General features: G+C 33.9%; 2 protein-coding genes across 4 annotated transcripts in view; one reads left to right on the top strand and one right to left on the bottom strand.

Annotated features, from left to right (window-relative positions):
• The window catches only part of LOC132757186 (vang-like protein 2), a 27,731-nt gene extending 22,401 nt beyond the window's left edge, over positions 1-5,330 (bottom strand). The window contains exons 1-2 of one of the 3 annotated variants that reach the window (XM_060748392.1): positions 5,284-5,330; positions 4,945-5,132 (exon numbers count right to left, since the gene is read on the bottom strand). Coding sequence is in view for 1 of the 3 variants with exons in the window: in XM_060748390.1 (XP_060604373.1) it covers positions 5,053-5,071 (19 nt within the window). In the remaining 2 variants the exon portion in view is untranslated. The other 2 variants (XM_060748390.1, XM_060748391.1) reach the window with 2 other exon arrangements.
• LOC132757187 (phytanoyl-CoA dioxygenase domain-containing protein 1 homolog) lies at positions 5,282-22,206 on the top strand. Its single transcript, XM_060748393.1, has 11 exons — positions 5,282-5,405; positions 7,946-8,034; positions 9,656-9,787; positions 10,421-10,567; positions 12,003-12,109; positions 15,898-15,949; positions 18,023-18,090; positions 18,540-18,609; positions 19,463-19,575; positions 19,948-20,047; positions 21,346-22,206. The coding sequence occupies exons 2-11, from the start codon at positions 7,948-7,950 to the stop codon at positions 21,412-21,414; spliced, it is 945 nt and encodes a 314-aa protein (XP_060604376.1). The 5' UTR covers positions 5,282-5,405; positions 7,946-7,947; the 3' UTR covers positions 21,415-22,206.

Raw genomic sequence — 22,206 nt, 5'->3', positions numbered from 1 at the left:
ATAATACAAAACATTGACAGTTAAGGGCCATAATTCAAATAAAATCTTTGACAGAATTACCTTCTCCTGGACATGTTTGGGAATCATGATTGTAAACAAGTATTCCAACTTTCAAATTAATATCTCAAACAGTTCAGTCAAAAAGTGGACTGGTACTAAAAACTTAACCAAGATTCTAAGTCGATAAAAGGCCTTAATTTTTAAAACAAATCCTTGACAGAGTTACCTTCTCTTGCGTACAGATGGGGGTAATGATGTGAAATAGCATTAAAAGTTTCAAAGCAATATCTCAAAGGGTTAAGGCAATAAGTGGATTTTACCCATATTCAATGTATTTTCTAAGTCAAAAAAGGGCATAATTCTGTCAAAAACCTTGACAGAGTTATGTCCTCTTGTCTGTTGATGAAGGTCGTGATGGTAAACAAGTATGGTCAGTTTCAAAGCAATACCTCCAATGGTTTTGAAATAAAGTGAGGTGGTACAAAAAACTTAACCAAGCTCAATACACTTTCTAAGTCAAAAAAGGGCCATAATTCTGTCAAAAACCTTGACAGAGTTATGTACTCTTGTCTGTAGATGGAGGTTATGATGGTGAACAAGTATGGTAAGTTTCAAAGCCATACTTGTAATACTTCTGAAATAAAGTGGGGTGGTACGAAAAACTTAACCAAGGTGTGACGCCAACGCCGACGCCGGGGCGAGTAGGATAGCTCCCCTTTTCATAGAAAAGTCGAGCTAAAAACTCTTTGAAGTATTAATTGGATCTCTGAAAATACCTGTCTAATATATTGTGATATCAAATTCCAATAAACAATAAACTTATAATGAGAGAACTTGTTTGTACAGCATCAACAATCTGGTCAGACTGAATCCACAGTAACACAAACATGGTTAACAATGAAAACAGAAATATTAATTACCACTTTTAATATATCAAAGTTTAATTAAGTTTAAACAAACTGTGAAATACCTGTTTAAATTTGAAACAAAAAAAGGTTTGAGTGTGAGTCAGTTATTGCAGTACCATTGATAGATACTGTATTGTTTCCATTTAATGCCCTAGTTGGTAGTCTTTATTTAAGAAGAGTCCATCCGCCCTTTCAGGCACTGAGAATATGGACCCCATTTAATGCCCCCCTCAACCCCCTACCATTAATAGGTTACGGTAGATGTAATAATTATGGTCCTTGAACATTGTAATCAAATCATTTTACTTCGTGAATTATGCTTTAACATCATTTATTTATACAGTTTACAAAATTAATTGTTTAACATCAAAATTATCCTTTAAACAAAGACTTTAATGATTTCACAAGCATTTAAAAGCAGCAATCCTCACTCTGTCATTATCATTTGTTAAAATCTTATTAATTTGTCTATATAAATTTTAATTAGGCATGATATCCTATGTTGACAAAATTTTGCATGAAATCAGAAAATCAAACAATTTTGAAAGTTTCATCCAGGGTAAGTCCTGTTAAGGAAACGTCTTGAAAAAAGGATGTACATACACAGTTGATAACATTTCATGACAAGAAACTTGTTGCTGTCCCATATTATCATATTGCAGCAAAATTATTGTCTACAAATATCACAATTTATTAAGGAGATACTGTATTGATTTCTAAAATGCAATTTGAGAAATGATGGAAATGAAAGCAGTTTTTCATCTATTTTTGGGACAAAAACCAAAACTGGAATACTCAGACAAACAAAAGTGGGGAAAAACATTTTTAGTAATAATCCTGGCTAATTTGAATGAATGACAATCTAACACAATAAATTTTATTGTCTATATAATCATAATTTTGATTTATCATTTGTGGGACCAAAAGACAAAGGAGTAACTTGTTACAAATACATGGAGCATAGAGGACTTATGTACTGCCTTCTGTCAAAAGAACCTTCCAAAACAAAAAGAAATAGGCCAGTACAGTGTGCTTCATGTATAGCATTGGTTTAAAACTTACTTAAATAGACTTGCCTAGATGATTATAATTTATAAAAACAATTTTTCAACTAGATTTGTACCTTTCTGTTCAAGTAGAAGAAAAATAATGAAATACATTCTTCACGGAACACAGTCAGTCTCCAACCCAAACAAAACTTAATAATAATAAGTTTAATAATATTGGAACATGTATGTAGCACCAAGAGTCTTACTGGCTTTATATTCTTAAAACAGAGATTCATTTACACCAACATGATGTTGAATATGGAATGAGTAACTAAATTTTTTGAGTTGAGTTACAATTCATCATTAGATGACATTTATATCTATGTATGAATGAAAGTCATATTTGCCTATTCAATCTGCTACATAAATTTAATATCCTAGAAGCTACAATGTACATAGTATCACATCTTGAAATTTGAAATTAACATTTCTGTATCAAAATGAATTTGTTGTATACCATATCAAGTCATATTTGTAGTTATTTATGTATTAAACCAATTCAAACAAGAGCCATGTCAACATGGCCATCCCCCGCCGAATGTGTTTGCTCATTGGAAGAATGTATTATGTAGTAGAACAGAATAATTCTATTTTAAGAGGTCTTTTGGTAATGAAAACTGATGGCTATAGTGATTACAGATTTGAAACCTATGTGAATACTGATGAATGAAAATAACAAAGGGCAATAACTGAAAAATAATGCAGGGAAGGTTATCATTCTTGTGTGCTGCATCCCTCCTCAGTAAAAACTATCCACCTATGAAGTTTCAAGTTGATACCTCAAATTATTTTTGAGATAAAAATTGAATTGAAAAATTAAGTATGAAAAATAACAAAGGGCAATAACTCGAAAATTATAAAAGGTAGAGTTATCATTCTTGTGCAGTGCACACCTCCTGAGTGAGATCTATGCACCTATGAAGTTTCATTTTGATATCTCAAAGGCTTTTGGAGTTATGCTCTGGACAAAAATCAATTTTGAAAAATAACAAAGGGCAATAACTCAAAAATCATGCAAGGTAGAGTTATCATTCTTGTGCACTGCACTCCTCCTCAATGAGGTCTATCCACCTATGAAGTTTCAAGTTGATAACTCAAATACTTTTAGAGATATGCTCCGGACAGAAATGTCGGACGGAAGGACGGACGGACTAATGTTTTAGTACCCAAAAATGACGACATTTGCTATTAACTCCAACTTCATTTAAACACATATTTCTACAAAATTTAGCATATAAAGAAATATGCTGTCTGTTTGTTTTTTTTGCTGGTTCCGACGACATTTTCACATTTTTCTGAAATGTAGGTTACTCTTAGCAAATAACTGAACAGTGCATTACGGTTTGCATAAGCGGTGTTATGGCATGTTATTACTCTGACAAAATATACCACAGGACAGGCATCAAGTCACTCTTCCTGCAGGACAAGTAGCTTCTACATCCAATGTGCAGGCAACATTTTTCTACTCGTCCTATATCACATTCTCTAAAATTCTAATGTAATAACAAGCAGATGAGTGGAATTTTCGATCTCTGCAGTAAATAGTATGATCGGAAAACTGTTTTCTTTTGTTTTCAGCGAATTTAACTTACAGATTTTGAAACCAATGAAATTGAAAATTTAATTTGTTTTAGTACATCAGAATTTTAAATTTGTTTTTGGTGAAAATCATTTTGTTAATGATAAAAAAATGGGTCAAAGACAGAAAAGGCCAGATTGCATTTGTATACCAAATATCATGAGGCTGTGATGTTACAAAAAATGTTAACCATGATTGACCATTAATGTAGAAATTTTTACTAAATTAGTAACAGGAAGTGGATGAGCAACAGACCTGAAACTGAATCCCACGACAAGGCTTACGTTAATTGAAGTTTGGGAGTTATTTTCTTCTTGATCTTGGCTTGTGACTTCCAAAATGTAATGCTTTCCCTTCTTTACTTATATATAATGTGATTTCCAATGTCTGACATTTTACAGTACCTGACTTCCAATTTTGAAACTTAATGGAAGCCCTGCATGGTATGGGACCACAAAAAGTCATGTTAATGCTTAATGCCAAATATCAAGAGGCTGTGATGAGTCAGAGTAGTTGCTAAGAAAACTGTTATGAAAATTTCCTACCATTGACCATTTAATGTCAAAAATTTAACTAAGTGGGTAAACAGGAAGTGGATGAGCGACAGATCTGAAATCAAATACCATGGAATGGGACCACTAGTTAATGCTGTATGCCAAATATCAAGGGGCTAGCCTATGATACGTTGTTGCTTAGAAAACTGTTACAAAAATTTTCTATCATTGACCATTAATGTAAAAAATTTAACTAATTAGGTAACAGGAAGTGGATGAGCGATAGACCAGAAATCGAATCCCATGGAATGGGACCACATGTTTATGCTGTATGCCAAATATCATCAAGAGGCTGCGATAAGTAGTTGCTGAGAAAACTGTTACGAAAATATTTCCCTGCCTGCCCGCCCGTCGCCCGGGATTCACCATACTATAACCCCTGTTTGCACCTGTGCAACCAAGCCAATGATACTTATCTGAATCTCTGCTACAGAACATTTTCGTCAATATGAAGACGTTTTTGTCTTTGCATATAGCCCAACAAATTGTGCGCCAGTGCTTTTTTATATAGACGATGGTCACCGACATCTATGTAATATCTGTTTGTAAAATGAAGTCGGACATATTGCAACTTGCTTTGGGAGTTTGGCACAGTTTTTAAATATTTTTAATGTTACCTTCTTCAGGAATCAGGACTCTTTAATTTTTAAAATTATGGGGTCGCTTTCACTTTCTAGCTCATTCATGCACACATTACAAACTTTTCCAGGGCATTTGCACATAAACAGTAAAATGAAAGAGAAAGGTCTATTTAACAGTGTTTAATGCAAATACAACAGATTCAAATATTTAACAAAAACAAAAAAAAAATAATAAAAATAAATCGACAACAAAAACAACAGATTTGAACTTACAGGAAACACAACTTCAAATATCGTCACGTTGCAGCGGCTAGAATACAGTCATTCCAAAGTGTCTGCCAATGGGATCTAGGTTTAGATATTATTTTATTAAAAACACACCTTTGTTAAAGTTGAGCATTCGGCTCCATTTTGAACTTGTTCTTGTTAATTACTTGCCGATCCATTTATCGAACACATTGCTGAAATATTTACGATAAACGATGAAATAATAACCAAAAAGACTAAATTTAAAATGTCTCTAGTTTATAATATAACATTGATATATTTTATTAATTAATATCAAATTATAATGGTTCTAAATATTGTAAAAACTTAATAACAAAATATTACGGGGGTGAATAACAGAACTGCCAAAAATCAATTAAGCTCTCAGTCACGTGAACGGTGTATTGGCTGATCAATACAAGATTCAGCGGTGTGATTTGTGATTGTATTTTGTCATCAAAGAATAGGTTTGTAAGATTAAGATTTGAAATGTCACACCTCCAAACAGTTATATAATATCAGAAAAAATGATACTGAATTGTAATGACTAGTGACTGTGTCTTGCTTTTTATTATAATATTTACAGGATCTCATAATCTAAACTTTGTGATTTTCTCCTCGTGCATTTTATCCTACCCAGATAAAATTTACGTGACCCATACCTTGATACTTGAATTCAAAGGAGTTTTTAAGATTGAAATCCGTCTTTGAATTTGCAATGGTTACAAAAAAGAAATCACATTGTCTTAGAGTCCGGACCTTTAATCTGTCATATTCTAAAAGCTAGGCCCGACTCTGGATCAAACTGAGTATCTACAGCTCTATAGACTCGATCAAAGCTGGACGCTGCTTAAACACTTTTCCCCATTTATCAGTGTCAATTCTAGAACAGGCGATTCACGCTTGTATTTCACAGATCGAGCACAATTTAAATCATGTGCGTAAAAATCGCGCATCTGTAAGACTATATATAGAAAAAAGCTAATAAAAAACCTAAAAAACTTCCATCCTGCATATATTTGTTTGTTTTGTTTACATAACCCCGGAAAATGAAGGGAGGTAATTGTAAGCCAAATATTATAAATATTTTCGTTAAAACATTTAGGGGGGACAAGTCCTGCTGCCTTAAATAAATATTTTCGTTTTAATTATTTCATCGGTTGAACGCTCTAAGAAAGAATAACAGATTTTTATGGCAAAACATGTGCTGAAAAAGCATCATCAACTGACGATGCATAGTCAGATTGTACAATTGTTTCAAGCCTCAAATCATATGAAAATGAGACAGCTGATGAACCTGGTCCTTCAAAAAATCCAAGCACTCTACTTTCCAAAATTCTTGGATGAATAGGGTGAAATTATTGTATTGATAATGAAATGAAATTATTGAATTGATAATAAAATGACCAACTCATTTACAACTGGCTGCACTAATTTCCGTACACTAACAATAACTGGACACTACTGTAACTACTGACTACAAGCTTTCAGTTTTTGCCAAAACCGAGAATAAATCTCTAGGAAAAACTTCAAAATGTTGTTTCTCAACAGGAAGGAGCTGTCACATCAGCCTTGACAAAGTTTACTGGTTAGCCAAGGAGAATATTGCCACAGAAAAATATTCCTCTTTGTTAGAACTTTTAGAGAAAGAAGGCTGTAGCAATGTAAAAAGTTTGAATGTTGGTGGAAATGCATCTTACAGGTTAACTACGATTGCACAGGAAATTCAACATGCTGTTGCAGACACACACATGGCTGATATCATTAATGAAATGAAAGGTTCATGTTGTGCTACCATCCTGACAGATGAGAGTACAGACATATCAGTGACTGGTTAGCTGATGTGTATGTGCGCTTTGAAAATAAAGATTTTGAGTTGAAATCACACTTCCTAGGGAATTTTAACATTGGTGAAAAAGATGCGTCTACTATCACTAACAAATTGGTAACCATTTTAATTGAAAGTGGCAAACCTGCTGACAAAATGCTTTGTTTTGGCTCTGATGGAGCCAGTGTTTTGACTGGAGTGAAAAATGGGGTTGCAGCTCAGTTGAAACGATTGTCAACATTTCTTATTAGTATACACTGTGTTGCACACAGGTTAGCACTCTGCACCAGCCAGGCAGATTCTATGCTAGATGTTATGCAGCAGTACAAGTCTACACTTACCAGTCTGTACTAGTATTTCAAGTTGTCATCTGTTCGTAGTAGGCTATTTAAGATACAGGACTTATTTGATCAACCTTAGATTAAGATGAGAGAAATGCATGACTAAAGATGGTGTCTTTCTTAAATGTGCTAGAAGGTATATATAAGTCTTTGAGTGCTCTTATCATATATTTTGACTCAACTGAACTGTCAAAGGACACAAAAGCAACTGGCCTCCGGAAGTCTCTCTTACAATATAAATTTCCTGCTATGACCTGGGTTTTTTATGGACATTATACCAGTTATTACAGCTCGTAACCTTGTCTTTCAGAACGATTTTCTTGATGTTGCAGTCATTAAACCTATTGTGTCCAGCACGATCTCTAAGCTTAAGTACTTGAAATGTAATGAGGGACATTACAAACAGGAGTTTAAATGCCTGTTGAAGGATGGGGATAAACTTTTTGACCATGAGTTAAGTTACAAAATACAACAAGAACAAATGGTTAAATTAGCAATGGAAAATTTTATTGATAAATTGATTGAAAGCATGGAAAAGAGTTTTTCTAGATGACAGTGGTTCTATTATTTCAGCCTTTGATGTACTGGTTAGCAGACTTTATTACCTTTTTCTACAGCCTGACTAAGGGCTATTTTTTCATATTTTTACCTCTTTTTTTTTTTTTTTGGTAATTTACATGGCATTTGTAATTTGTTAATTATTTTGTTTGCTTCACAATATTTTACTTTTAAATAAGCATTCAACATTAGCATGAATCTGGAGGCATGCTGGTTTAAGGTTGATAGTCTGAAGTTGCCTTCCATGATATTAATTTACTTTCATTCCTTATTGTTTCAGACATGAGCACAGTAGTTGATTTTATCCCAGGTGTTCCAGATTACAGCACAGTCCATAAACCTGTTGGGTCTTTGTTTGATGTTGACCAGGTACAAATAATTTGAGCCGCATCATGACAAAACCAACATAATGGGTTTGCGACCAGCATGGATCCAGACCAGCCTGCACGGATGATCAGGATCCATGCTGTTCGCTTACAAACCCTATGACAAGTAGAGAAACTGATAGCAAACAGCATGGATCCTGATCTGACTGAGCGGATGTGCAGGCTGGTCTGGATCCATGCTGGTCGCAAACCCATTATGTTGGGTTTGTCATGGTGCAGCTCATTTCATGTTTGTCTCATATTCTGGGAGAGACAATTGTATTTGTATGTATGGATTATGTGTGGAAATTTCCTGGTGCTGAGACAAGAGTCATCTATGGCTACATCCATGGTTTGGTTTATTTAGCCCATTTATTGGTAATTGTGTGTCAAATGGGGAAACATTATTTCTGCAGTTCTCATTGAAAACCGTTTTTAGTGTAAATTCACGAATGTGACATCTGTTACGTTTTGTCTCTTACAAATCAAAAAGGCAAATGCCTCTTTAGAAAAATAGATCAAAAAGGCAAAGGCATCTTAGGTAAAATTTTGATTTATCACATGACATCAGTTAGTTATCTATATAAATGCATATATGTCTCTATAGAACTTTCTCTAAAAATATTACTGGTACCTAAGATAATAGATTGGTTTTTAAGACAAAGGGATACTGTTAAGGTATATGATGATTTATCAGCAATATAGTTTGCAGCTGCAATAGACCTTAGGTAGCTCTCTTAGAGTTACATGTAGTTGAGGTACATACATGCACCGTAGTATATGCACCGGCCTTCCATAAATGATGAAGGTAGCTTAATAGCTTCCTAACATGACACAATTCAATTCAGACCCAGAGGCATTCAGGGAAGTGAATGGTGGTAAATTTTGTCACAAGAAGGGCGATCATTGAATGTCGCGCAAATAATTAATCATTGATATTTAACATTCAATTCAGTATCAATTCACATTTTAAAATGTCTATGCAATCTAAATCCCTTCTCCCTGTTTTTTGCAAATATCTAATGGTTGTGGCATAAGAATTGCAGCTACTGTTCATCCCTGGGTGATCGTAAGAGGAGACTTAATAGGTTCTAATAAGCGGAGTCTATTCATCTCTTAGCTTCAGCAGGTGAGATGGTTTGACCTCTGGCATTGCTTTGAAGTTTTTATAACTCAAGGTTAGCCAAAATCATCTTTCCTTTTTTAGCACCATATGACCTATACTGTGTTGGTGTGCCTTTAAACCAAACAAACACATATTTAAAAGGTTTCAACTGTATTAACTATGTAATTCAATATATAGATGTTCAGCCCTTGATACAAAATTTACTATCAGTGACAGTCATAGTGACAAGTATGATGATATAATTATTTCAAATAAACTGGATTGTTTGTTAAATATGTGAAAGAACATGTTTGTTAAATGTGAAAGAACATGTTGGTTTTGCATGTTACAAAATATTAAAAATATATTCTTTCCAAATACAATTTTTACAGTTTATATAAGTAGAGAGTTTTATTTATAGCTGTATCATAATCATAGATAAAGTTTATATTTGTATATAATGCTCATCAGATCAAGCTTGTGTTGTCTGCTAAATTTTCTTTTTTTGTTTAATTAATAGTGTGAATGGAATAAATTCAAATTAAGTCAAGATCAGATTGACACATTTTGGAAAGATGGATTTCTTCTAAATGTGCCCGTGTTGACACCACAGCAATGTGATATGATACTAGAAGATTATAGGTATTTCCTGGTAGGTAACTTTTGTATATCTATTTTCATCATCTTATGAATGTTCATAATAACAGTATAATAACTATGTTTGAGGTATGAATTGTTAGAATGACTCTCAGATTTGGTATAAGTGTAGTTTTAAAAACTGTTAATGTGAATTAAGATCATCATTTTGTAAATTTACAAAATCTTTGATAAAAAATGTTTTGTATTGTAAGTTTGTAAGTATTCATACATGTGAACTCTTCCACTTTTAGCGGGAGACTCCCACTTTCTGCAGCCATATTTTCGAAGATTTTTCTTGAAATACGGGGTATTTTCACAAATTAAAGAAATCTCCCTATTTTTGATGTCAGAATTTCCTTCTTTGTTTATTGCAAATTCTAAAATCAGAAAAATCTCCCACTTGATCATCAAAAAAAGTTTGCATGTGCGAGTATTCACTATTAGTATAATGCTGTGTTATGTAGCCATCATGGTTTATGGTTGTTTTCATAGAAATTAGATATATAAAAGATGTGTTTAATGTCAAATTCTGCAATGTATTAAAATATTCTTGCAGTTGCTAAAATAATGATGATTACTGCACCTTAAACATATGTTATCTTTAGATGAAATTATTTGATAACATTTATTCTATGTTATTTTATAGGGAGGAGAGAAGCACCCAGGAATGGACATGTTGTATGAATACCATAGTAACCAAAGTGGTGACCCTGACAATGTTTTAATGCATGCTCTAGGTCACTGGAGGCTTACCAAACACTTCCATGACCTGGCTTTTCTTCCTAAAGTTGTGGTAGGTTTATCAAGATCATTTGTTGTGAAAGGTTTATAATTGTAAGATGTCTTGCATGTGTTCTTATCTATAACAAAACCTTCTTAGTATTGTATCTGTCAGACAAGCAAACTGATCCCCAAACTTCTCTGTAAAAACATATTCCAGCTTTTTCTTTTAAAGTAAAATATACTGAAATACGATGATATATTCTGTGTAAACTTTCAAGCTTTTCCACAATGTATTTACATCGTAAACCTATGCATTATGTACACTAAAATTATACAGTAAACTTCACTTATAGCGAACACGGTTATAGCGAACTTCCGGTTATAGGGAACAATTTATTTTGGCCCGAATTTTGTCCTTCTTTATTTAATATAAAAATATATGGTTATAGCGAACACGGTTATAAGGAATTATCGCTTATAAGGAACTCATTTCTTAGTCCAAATTTAGTTAATAGTACAGAAAATTACACTTTTATAACGAACTCCAAAATATTGGCTATCCGTAAATAGATCCCGCATTTTCAACGCACGGCAAATGTACCGTTTATCGTTGTATGTACTTCAATACATCTATTCAAATGAATTTGTATAGTTTTCTATTTTGGATATTTTTAGCATGAGCTCTTTTCACCAAGATAAAACGGTTATTTATTTATTTTCTTCAATAGTTTTGCTCAAATAAATTAATTATAATAATTTATAATCGGTTTTCAACATAATCATGCATGCTTGCAAGCATGATCCATTACAAACTGCTAAGTACGCTTGATTTAAATGAAAAAAAAATCTATATCTTACATTAGTAAAAGTCACCCTTAAATTATAATAGAAGATGTTCCAATATAAAAGGAAGGAAAAAATCGAAAATCTTGTTTATTCTCAATCATGGAAAGAAAACGAAAATAATTTAGAAACAAAAATATTATATTTTATGTGAAATTGAGATAAGGAGTAAAACTAAAACTGAAATAGAAATGATTTTCGAATTCCAAAAAGTACGCTCTCGGGTAGTGTGTCTAAAATATAAATAAATGACTAATATTTCTATTTCTTAATCAAATTATCTTCAAAAATGGCGGACAATGGTAAACAATCAGTTCGTTATATGTAAATCTGTTCGCTATAAAAACTCCTGATACAACGAACTAATTCGCTATATGCTTACAAGGAACTCCGGATATAAGGAACAGGTTTTGAATGTCCCAGTGAGTTCGTTATAAGCGGAGTTTACTGTATATGAATTTTTTCTTTAAGTTTAAGGGATTATTTTGGCTGTGCAAGATTGGATCATTTTGAAGTGAAGGTGTCTGTAGTAACGTTAACCCAAATGTCTTTATTCATATTTTAGTTTATGCTTGACAATAACTTGCTGTTGTTTACAAATTTTATCACAGTTTATAGTCACATGACTGGCAGATTGTATTTCATATTTTGTTTCATTGCAGGTTGGTGTGTCCCAGCTATTGGAACCAAGTGGCAACATGACACCAGTTAGATTCTGGCATGATCAGCTGTTTGCTAAACCACCAAAACATGGGGGGAATGTTGCTTGGTAACGATTAGTTTATAACTATATTAAAACACAAATATTAAAAGTTTGGCATGATTCTGTCACAGAAATGGGCATACTGTATTCCTAGAAATTATTTCGCGATTTTTAAGTTAGTGCTTTTTGCGGTTGATACATTTGCGCACTTTTTTCTATCCGCAAAAAAGTTGCATGTAACAAATCCGCGAACATTTGTAGCTCCAACCACATAGATTTTCACAATGTCATTATGAACTACTCTGATGAAGTATACCTAACTTTAACCTATGCTTGACTGATACACGTTTCAAGTTAAAAGTTCCGTATTCATTGTTTACAGATTAAATGAAGTGATATGATACATGTTATTTACAGTTTGCATACTTTGAATGAAAGTAGTTTTACTCACTAAAAAGGAAGGTGTTATTGTTTGTTACAAGCACAATAGCAAATAATGCCAATATGAATAAACGTTTTCTGTTTATTTTTAACTGTTCAAATTTATATAATTCAAACAATGACTTTGTTTTCAGAAAATAAGTTCATCATAAATTATACGATTATTTAACTCGACGTTACTTTAACTCTATTTGTCATCTGAATGCATTTTGAGCTCGACTATTCACCCATTTGTCGGCGTCGGCATCCCTGTGGTTCAGTTTTTGCATTTAAGCTGGTATCTCCATAACTACTGAAGGGAATGTATTGAAACTTCACACACTTATTCTCTGTGATTATTTAACATGATTGGCACAAGTCCCATAACTCTGATTTGTTTTTTTAGCTCACCTGAGCATGCTCAGGGTGAGCTTTTAGGATCGATGATTGTCCGTCGGCCGTCGTCCGTTCACATTTAGTTGTTAACACTCTAGCGGTCGCATTTTTGCCTCAATCATCATCAAACTTAGTCAGGATGCTTATCTAGTTGATAGCTCGGATGAGTTCAAACATGGGTCATCTCGGATGAAAAACTAGGTCACAAGAGCTAAAAATAGAAAAACCTTGTTAACACTCTAGAGGTCACATTTTTTCCTCAATCATCATCAAAGTTGGTCAGGATGCTTGTCAAGGTGATAGCTTGGATGAGTTCGAACATGGGTCATCTCGGAAGAAAAACTAGGTCGACGGAGCTAAAAATAGAAAAACCTTGTTAACGCTCTAGCAGGCAAAAATCAATCATCATCAAACTTGGTCAGGATGCTTGTCTAGGTGATAGCTCGGATATGTTCGAACATGGGTCATCTCGGATGAAAAACTAGGTCACCAGAGCTAAAAATAGAAAAACCTTGTTAACTCTCTAGCGGTCACATTTTTGCATCAATCTTCATCAAACTTTGTCAAGATGCTTGTCTAGGTGATAGCTTGGATGAGTTCGAACATGGGTCATCCTGGATGAAAAACTAGGTCAGCGGGGCTAAAAATAGAAAAACCTTATTAACACACTAGCGGTCACATTTTTGCCTCAATCATCATCAAACTTGGTCAGGATGCTTGTCTAGGTGATAGCTCGGACGAGTTCGAACATGGGTCATCTCGGATGAAAAACTAGGTCACCGGAGCTAAAAATAGAAAAACCTTGTTAACACTCTAGCGGTCACATTTTTGCCTCAATCATCATCAAACTTGGTCAGGATGCTTGTCTAGGTGATAGCTTGGATGAGTTCGAACATGGGTCATCTCGGATGAAAAACTAGGTCACAGGAGCTAAAAATAGAAAAACCTTGTTAACACTCTAGCGGTCACATTTTTGCCTCAATCATCATCAAACTTGGTCAGGATGCTTGTCTAGGTGATAGCTCGGATGAGTTTGAACATGGGTCATCTCGGATGAAAAACTAGGTCACAGGAGCTAAAAATAGAAAAATCTTGTTAACACTCTAGTGGTCACATTTTTGACTCAAGTGTCATCAAACTTGGTCAGGATGCTTGTCTAGGTAATTGCTCGGATGAGTTCGAACATGGGTCATCTCGGATGAAAAACTAGGTCACAGGAGCTAAAAATAGAAAAATCTTGTTAACACTCTAGTGGTCACATTTTTGACTCAATTGTCATCAAACTTGGTCAGGATGCTTGTCTAGGTAATTGCTCGGATGAGTTCGAACATGGGTCATCTCGGATGAAAAACTAGGTCACAGGAGCTAAAAATAGAAAAAATCTTGTTAACACTCTAGTGGCTACTGTTTTGATCCAAATATCCTGTAAATTGGTCTGAAAGTTTGTTTTGATGATTTCTAGGTCAGGTTCGAAAATGGGTCATCTTGGATGAAAAACTAGGTCACACCGCCCAAATATGGAAAAACCTTGTTAACACTCTAGTGGTCACATTTTCGACTCAATTATCTTGGTCAGGATGCTTGTCTAGGTAATTGCTCGGATATGTTCGAAATCACATGTGAAACTAGGTCACCGGAGCTAAAAATAGAAAAATCTTGTTAACACTCTAGTTGCTACTGTTTTGATCCAAGTATCCGAAAGTTTGTTTTGATGATTTCTAGGTCAAGTTTGAATATGGGTCACCTGGGTAAAAAACTAGGTCACACTGCCACACAAATATGGATAATCCTTGTTAACACTGTAGTGGTCACATTTTTGACTCACCTGTCATGAAACTTGGTCAGAATGCTTGTCTAGGTAATTGTTCGGATGAGTTTGATGGGTCAGGTGAGCGATCTAGGGCCATCATGGCCCTCTTGTTTTGCATAATTATGCCCCTTTTTTGTCTAAGAAATTCTAGGTAAAGTTTTTGCTTGTAAGGTGGTATCTCCATAACTACTGAAGGGTTTGAGCCTTTTTTTGAACAATTTTATGCATTCATAATAATAAAGCAGTGATTAACTCGATAAAACATCTTAATAACAAGCCTTTGTATGTTTTCGGACAATTTTATGTATTCATATAGGTAAGCATTATACTCAATGAAACACCCTTGTGACAACTTTTTCGAATAGTCGAGCCTTATTGTCCTCCGACAGTTCTTGTTATTCTTCTGGTATCCGAGAATTACTTCAAAATGGAATGGTATTTTGTATCTTACATATAGATTGTTTATAAATATAATTTGAAAATTTTGTCAATATCTTATGCTTTGAGTCTTGTCTTGCAGGTAAAGAGTGAACAAATACCGAAAACTAATTGTGATATTAGTAATATATTTGCTCTTTACCCCCAGTGACTTAATATTCGCGAAATTCGTGGTTACTATGATTGCGCGAAAGTTTATCTCCGCGAAAACACCATCCTTATAAAAAACGCGAAATATTGTCATGAAAGTTTCTAGGAATACAGTATTTGATATGATAATTAAGGGAATTTGCCTGTTTAATTATTGGACATATTTCCAGATATTTGTCTAATGTTGTAAATTTTCTTTTCAAAAATTGTAGAAAATGGCCTGTATTTTGGATTGGGACTAGATCCAGCATTTTTGAGTATTATATCAGGGCCCAAACACCATTTTTGGGGGAGGGGCCTCAGCCTTTTTCTTGGGGAAAATATGCATGATTTTGGCATTCTTTGGGAAAAGGGGTCTTAAATTTAACACAAACTTTTAACAAGTTCTTCAAAATAGAAAAGGAAAAAGTACTGATAAGGCAGTAAAAGACCTTAATTCAACACCATCATTTAATTTTATTCTAAATTCTATGGGAAATTTCAAAAGACTGGGGAATTTTGAGGACCTAACTGGGGAAAAAAGGAGACTAGTTTGGTTGGGGAAGCAGCCTATATTCGGCCTCTACAAAGAAGGGTTTTTTGGCCCTATATATGTAAGGGATGTATACTATTTTATATATAATTTAACTTCATTTTGTAGGCATCAGGACTACTCTTACTGGACAAGAACTTCACCAATGTGTCATTTAACAGTAACAGTCTCCTTATTATCCTGTTAGAAAATCCTCCTTGTACCGTATCTGTTGCCATACCCACTTTGGATTATAAGAATTATCTTGCTTTTGGAAAAAACATATTTCTGATTGTGTGAAAGCAATCAAGCATTTTACCTCTCATATTATGTGTGACCTTGATATTTGACCTTGATCTTTGACATAAGGACAAAAATATGAAAATATGAGCATTTAGTCACTGAGTCATCATGGAGCCTGGGATTTTATTCATGATAAGCAGATGACCCCTATTGATTTTGAGGTCACCAGGACAAAGGTCAAGGTCACAGGGGCTTTAACTAAAAAAAGCTTGTCCGCCCAATAACTTTTGATTCCTTTGACAGACAGTCTTCATATTTGGCATGTAGGTTAGTCATGATTAGTAGATGACCCCTATTGATCTTAAGGTCACTGGGTCAAAGATCAAGGTCACAGTAGTCTTGACTAAAAAAAGCTTGTCTGCCAAATAACTTAAGATTCCTTTGACCCACAGTCTTCATATTTGACATGGAGGTTAGTCATGATGGGTAGATGACCCCTATTGGTTTTGAGATCACTGGGTCAAAGGTCACAGGGTCTATTGACTTCAAAAAGCTTGTCTGCCCAATAACTTAAGATTTCTTTGACACACAGTCTTTATATTTGGCATGGAGGTTGATCCTGACCATTAAGTGACTCCTGTTGATTTTGATGTCACTGGGTCAAAGGTCAAGGTTACAGGGGCCTTGACTAAAATAGCTTTTCTGCTCAATTGCTTTAGAATGCTTTGGTCAACAGTCTTCATATTTGGTATTGAGATTGTTTATGACTAGAAGATGACCCCTATTGATTTTAGGTGACTGTGTCAAAGGTCAAGTCACAGGGATTTTTACTATAATAAGCTTGTCTGCTCATATGCTTAAGCATACTTACTGCCTATCCGCAGTGTATTGATTTTGACATTTTCACATTTGAAGCATGTAGAATACATAACTTAGGAATGCACTGGCTTAGTAACTCAGATTTGGCAGGGAGGTTGTCCTTAGTGCTAAATGGCCACTGTTGATTCTGACAAAGTGGTATGTGGGTGTATTCATGCACTGACAGTGGCAATTCTAGTTAATGTCAAAACTGACATCATGTGATGCATAAGCATCAGTTTTTTTTAAATTCTATGCATATATTGTGTAATAATGCAGTTTGATTGCCCAATCTGTTTGAGAGGGAAATAGTATCAAGTTAGTTAGAATAAAATATATATAATAATGAAGCTTTTGATTCCTCCAAAACCTTTGTTTCATAAACCAGCACTATGAAAAGTCAAACTTGTTTCCCTACTTGCACCCTTTTTAACTTGGCTATTCATAGGTTACTGAGGTTATCCAACCCATTTCCCCAGCATCTTGGCAACACTGTTAACACAAGGCTTACTGTATGATATGCTTTGTTGCCTAGTGGATTACTACATCGCTTGTTCAAATTATCCCCTCATCAAAGGTCACTTAGCTATTATATATGTTAAAAGATTGTGACAGGGTATAAATCTGTGTGTTTGTTTAAAATTTATGTTATAAAAGTAAGAGACAATCATTTTCATTAAAGCAGCATGCCTCCAGATTAATGCTTATTTTCATAAAAATTTTGAAATGTAATAAAAAGTATAACATTGTATATTAACCAAAAGGAAGCAATTTACACATTAACAATAGCATTTATATCCCACGTTAACTACTAAAAGAGGACAAAATATGCAAAAATTGCCCTTACTGCGTTAGTAACGCAGTAGAAATATAGTTACACACAATGAAAAATTAACTATTAATTGCTTATTACATGTTAATTATTACTTGAATCTTGCATCTTTCTACTTTTCCTAAAATCTTAGTATATTTTTCTCAAAGTTTGAATTTATTGAAATATTTTCGCTCATCTGGAGGCATGCTGCTTTAAATGTTATGAAATTAAATTTGTTAGCCATTCTTCCCAATGTTATAAAGTGATAAGAAAATTTGAAACAGAAAATGTTTTTAATTAGAATAAACAAGTAATATCATTGAGACTATATTATTTTAGGTACATATTGCTCTAGATGATCAGACAGAGGAGAATGGTGCATTGAAATATATTCCAGGCTCTCACAGGTAAGATAGGTTCAACCTGGCCCTTTAAAGTAAACAAGGTCAGTACTATGCTCTTTCATGTACTTTAGATAGAGACTACATTCTCTAGGGTAGTTAAGGTAATTAAATTGTACCAGGTAAGACAGTTTATTGTAAGGATCTCGTGTGTAAGATCTAAGACCCTATATCAAGGGTTGTTTTAAAATATAATCCAGGCCATCAAGCTGCAAGGTGAGGGATATATTGTAAACAGCTGTCATATAAGGCCATATAACCTGTCCGGGGGGGGGGGGGGGGATTTACAACAAATTTATAATACATCACCTACTTTTGTAGAGAAAAAAGTGAAATTTCTTCATAAATTGATAGCATCCATGTGTATAAAAGTATATAAATATCACAATTATTCCATGAAAAGCATTGTTACAAATTAAGCAATATTATAAAATTACATGTAATACTATTTTCAGATGGACACGTGATGGAGGGAAGCCTTTACCAGTGACTGATTTTAATTTCAAGGACATGGAATCTATCAAGGTAATGCTACACCATGTTAGTTGTTGTAATATAGGACATTTCATACATTATTTTGTCAACTTCCATCATAATTTGGATCTCTACAGTAACAGATGTAACTATCATATGTATGCTTATGTGTTTTTAATCTTTCCTTAAAAAGATATTATTTTGTTCCTTGTATAGGTGAGACTGTGTCATTTCCAAGTTAAACTGGAACATAGGGCATTCATTTATTCACAGAGATGTTTGATATTTGGAAGTATTTGCTAGAAAATATAGCTACAATTATGTGGCATGTTGACCTCTTGGTCAAGTTCAATCTAGCTAAAAGTATATTTTCTACTTTTCCTCCAACAGTTATTTATAGTAAATATTTTAAGATTGTTATAGACATTTTAAATACACGAAGGTACCAAAAACCTGGTATTAACCTTGCCCTTAGATTGAATTTAAGGTCATTTTGATCAATGTCAAGGTCATTAGGGCCTATAAATTTTTGTACTTTAATTCATACAGTTCTAACTCACTGTAGCTTTGCCATAATAAGTTTTGATTTCAGTATCATTTTCATTAACTCTAAAAATATTTTGAAATTCACTGTGGAGTTATAATTGCAAGTCTGTGGTCTAGCATAGAATTTTACTGAATTATTCCCCTTTGTGAGCTCAGAAAATTCCTATTAGAGCTTTTGTATGCAAGTGATATGCCATTCACTGTTCACTTTTATTGTGATATTGCTTGGAACTAAGACCCATAACTCTGTATGTATTTTTACTTAATTAAATTCATCTGGATCAATTTTTGAATCTAAAACAAAAAAGTAAATTTGTGAAATTCTGAAATTTGCATGGAATTATTGTTTCTTTCTTAGACAATATTAACTGAAGAAGAAAAAGCCAACTTTAAACCAGTGTGTGGAAATTTGAAGAAAGGGGAGGCAAGTTTTCATCATGCTCTTGCAGTGCATGGTTCCTATGGTAACAGGTGAGACTGGTGTTATGTTTACAAAAATGTGATAAACACTGATAAGCAAGGCACATTTTGTTTTATAATAAAAAGATTTTGTTTGCAATGAAAATTTTAAAAAAACTAATGCATAACAAGGTACAGAACATATTCTTTTTGCTGTGTTATACATGTATTTTTAACCAGATTTTCTGACTTATAAGATTGGTGTATGAGTTTCTTCTGTGCTTTGCCGGCACAGATCATTGAGGTTTTGTGATTTGAATAACTTTTATAGAATAATGGCTCTTTGTTATATGGAATTCTGATGGGTTTTTTTCCAATGATTTTCTTATGATCTTGATGGGCCTGTTCTATGACCAAACTAACATTCTTCGTTTGTCACACTAGATCAGATAGTCCTCGTAGGGCTGCTGTACTAAACTACTTCAAAGATGGTGTGTGCTCCAATACAGATGAAGACCTACTGAATGGAATTAAAATTCCAAAGGTTTGTATTTCCTTAAATACATTTAAAAAAAACAATCTTTCTTATGCTTTTTATACCCCATCTTTATTAAAAACCAAACCCCCCAAAAGTTTAGTTTACCATAACATGGATTTATTCTCCAGAATGAAGTAGATGTACATCAGTTTTTTTTCTCAGTCACAGCTGCCAAGCAGTTATTCACAAGAAAATATTTTTTGATGTTTAAAGCAAACTATGTAGGTTAAGCATACATGTACCACTTATATGATGATCAAAGATTCCTGACTTTCTCATATTTGTCTGCTATCCCTGTACTCTAGATTCCTAAAATTGTGTAAATTGTTATACCTATGGTTGCTATGTAGAAGCTGACTATATACAATGTACATGGATTTGATTAACTGTGACAACTTTAAGACAGGAAACTTTAAATTACCAGAGGATACAGATCTAATGGATGAATGATCACCAAACTTTGTCTGAAGCATTGTTGGGTAGTCTTTTATCAAGTTTGCTCATATTATTTTGATTGGCCCCTTGTAGGGGCCGCTAAATTAAAAATAGATAAACATTTAAAAGTCTATTGCTACAAAATTAATTGATGGATGGTCACCAAACTTTGTCTGTAGCATTATTGGGTAGTCTTTTATTAAGTTTGCTCATATTAATTTGATTAGCCCCTTTTAGGGGCCTCTAAAATTAAAAATAGAAATACGTTTAAACATCTTCTCCTACAGAACTAATTAATGGATGATCACCAAACTTTGTCAGTAGCATTTTTGGGTAATCTTTTATAATTATAAAGTTTGCTCATATTAATTTGATTGGCCCCTTTAAACATCTTCTACTTCAGAACCAATTGATGGATGATCACCAAACTTTGTCTGTAGCATTCTTGGGTACTCTTTTATCAAGTTTGCTTATATCAATTTGATTAGCCCCTTTTAGGGGCCAATAAAACTAAAAATAGAAAAAACCTTCGAACATCATTTCCTACTGAAATAGTTGATAGATGATCACCAAACTTTGTAGCATTCTTGGGTAGTCTTTTATCAAGTTGCTCATATTAATTTGATTAGCCCCATTTAAGCTAAAGCTTAAATACCCCAGGTCATGTCATTTCTTCAAATTATTGTTTAAACATATTCTATGCTCAAATTTAATATTAGAATACAATGTATATTGACATTCCAACACTGAAAAGCAGTTGTTTCTGGTGAGCGACTCGGGGCCATCTCGGCCCTCTTGTTTATATCATTGGTTAATGTTGGAACACATTTTATAAATGGAAAATTGGAAATACTGTGTATATTTTTCAGGGACAGAAGATGGAAGGACAGTTCTTCCCTTTAGTGTTTGATCCAAAGTGGGCAGATGCAAGAAATTAAAGAACACATAGATGACAGTTAAATTGAAAGAGCATGGAATAGAAACATTCTTGTGAATATCATTATAACTGTTAGTGGAAAAGATGAAAGCTTAATGCTTGATTTCACTTGTTGAACTGAATATAACAGTCTATCATATAATGCATTGTTATTGTAAATAGGTGTACTTGTTTATATTGTATTTTCCATGACTAACCCTTAACCTGCTGGTACTGGAAGTTAGACTTTTACTACCAGTATAAATCCAGGTAAAAGGTCAACCTGCCCATCTGGTCTGAATGATCAGGCTGTATATATATATGAGCCGCGTCATGATAAAACCAACATAATGGGTTTGCGACCAGCATGGATCCAGACCAGCCTGGGCATCCGTGCAGTCTGATCAGGATCCATGCTGTTCGCTTACAAACCCTATAACAAGTAGAGAAACTGATAGCGAACAGCATGGATCCTGATCAGACTTCGCGGATGTGCAGGCTGGTCTGGATCCATGCTGGTCGCAAACCCATTATGTTGGTTTTGTCGTGATGCGGCTCATATATACTGTTCTGTGTGGTAGTGGTGTTGATATCTTGATACTGAAATCCTTTTAATTTTGAAATTAAAATGAACTGTTCCAAATGCAAAGCAGGACAAATCCATTTTACACAATCAGTAGGTTAGGGGCTAAAATTATTTTTGTTATTTCGGGGAATACGTAAACATGTACAAATATTACTACAACCAAATATTATAAATGGCTTCTTTACATTGAATATATTTAATAACATATATATGTATGATGAAAGTGAA

Source organism: Ruditapes philippinarum, unplaced genomic scaffold (genome assembly GCF_026571515.1).
Source record: "Ruditapes philippinarum isolate M1 unplaced genomic scaffold, ASM2657151v2 ctg5120_1_1_1_1, whole genome shotgun sequence".
Lineage (NCBI taxonomy): Eukaryota > Metazoa > Mollusca > Bivalvia > Venerida > Veneridae > Ruditapes > Ruditapes philippinarum.
This window is presented reverse-complemented; position numbering and strand designations above follow the sequence as displayed.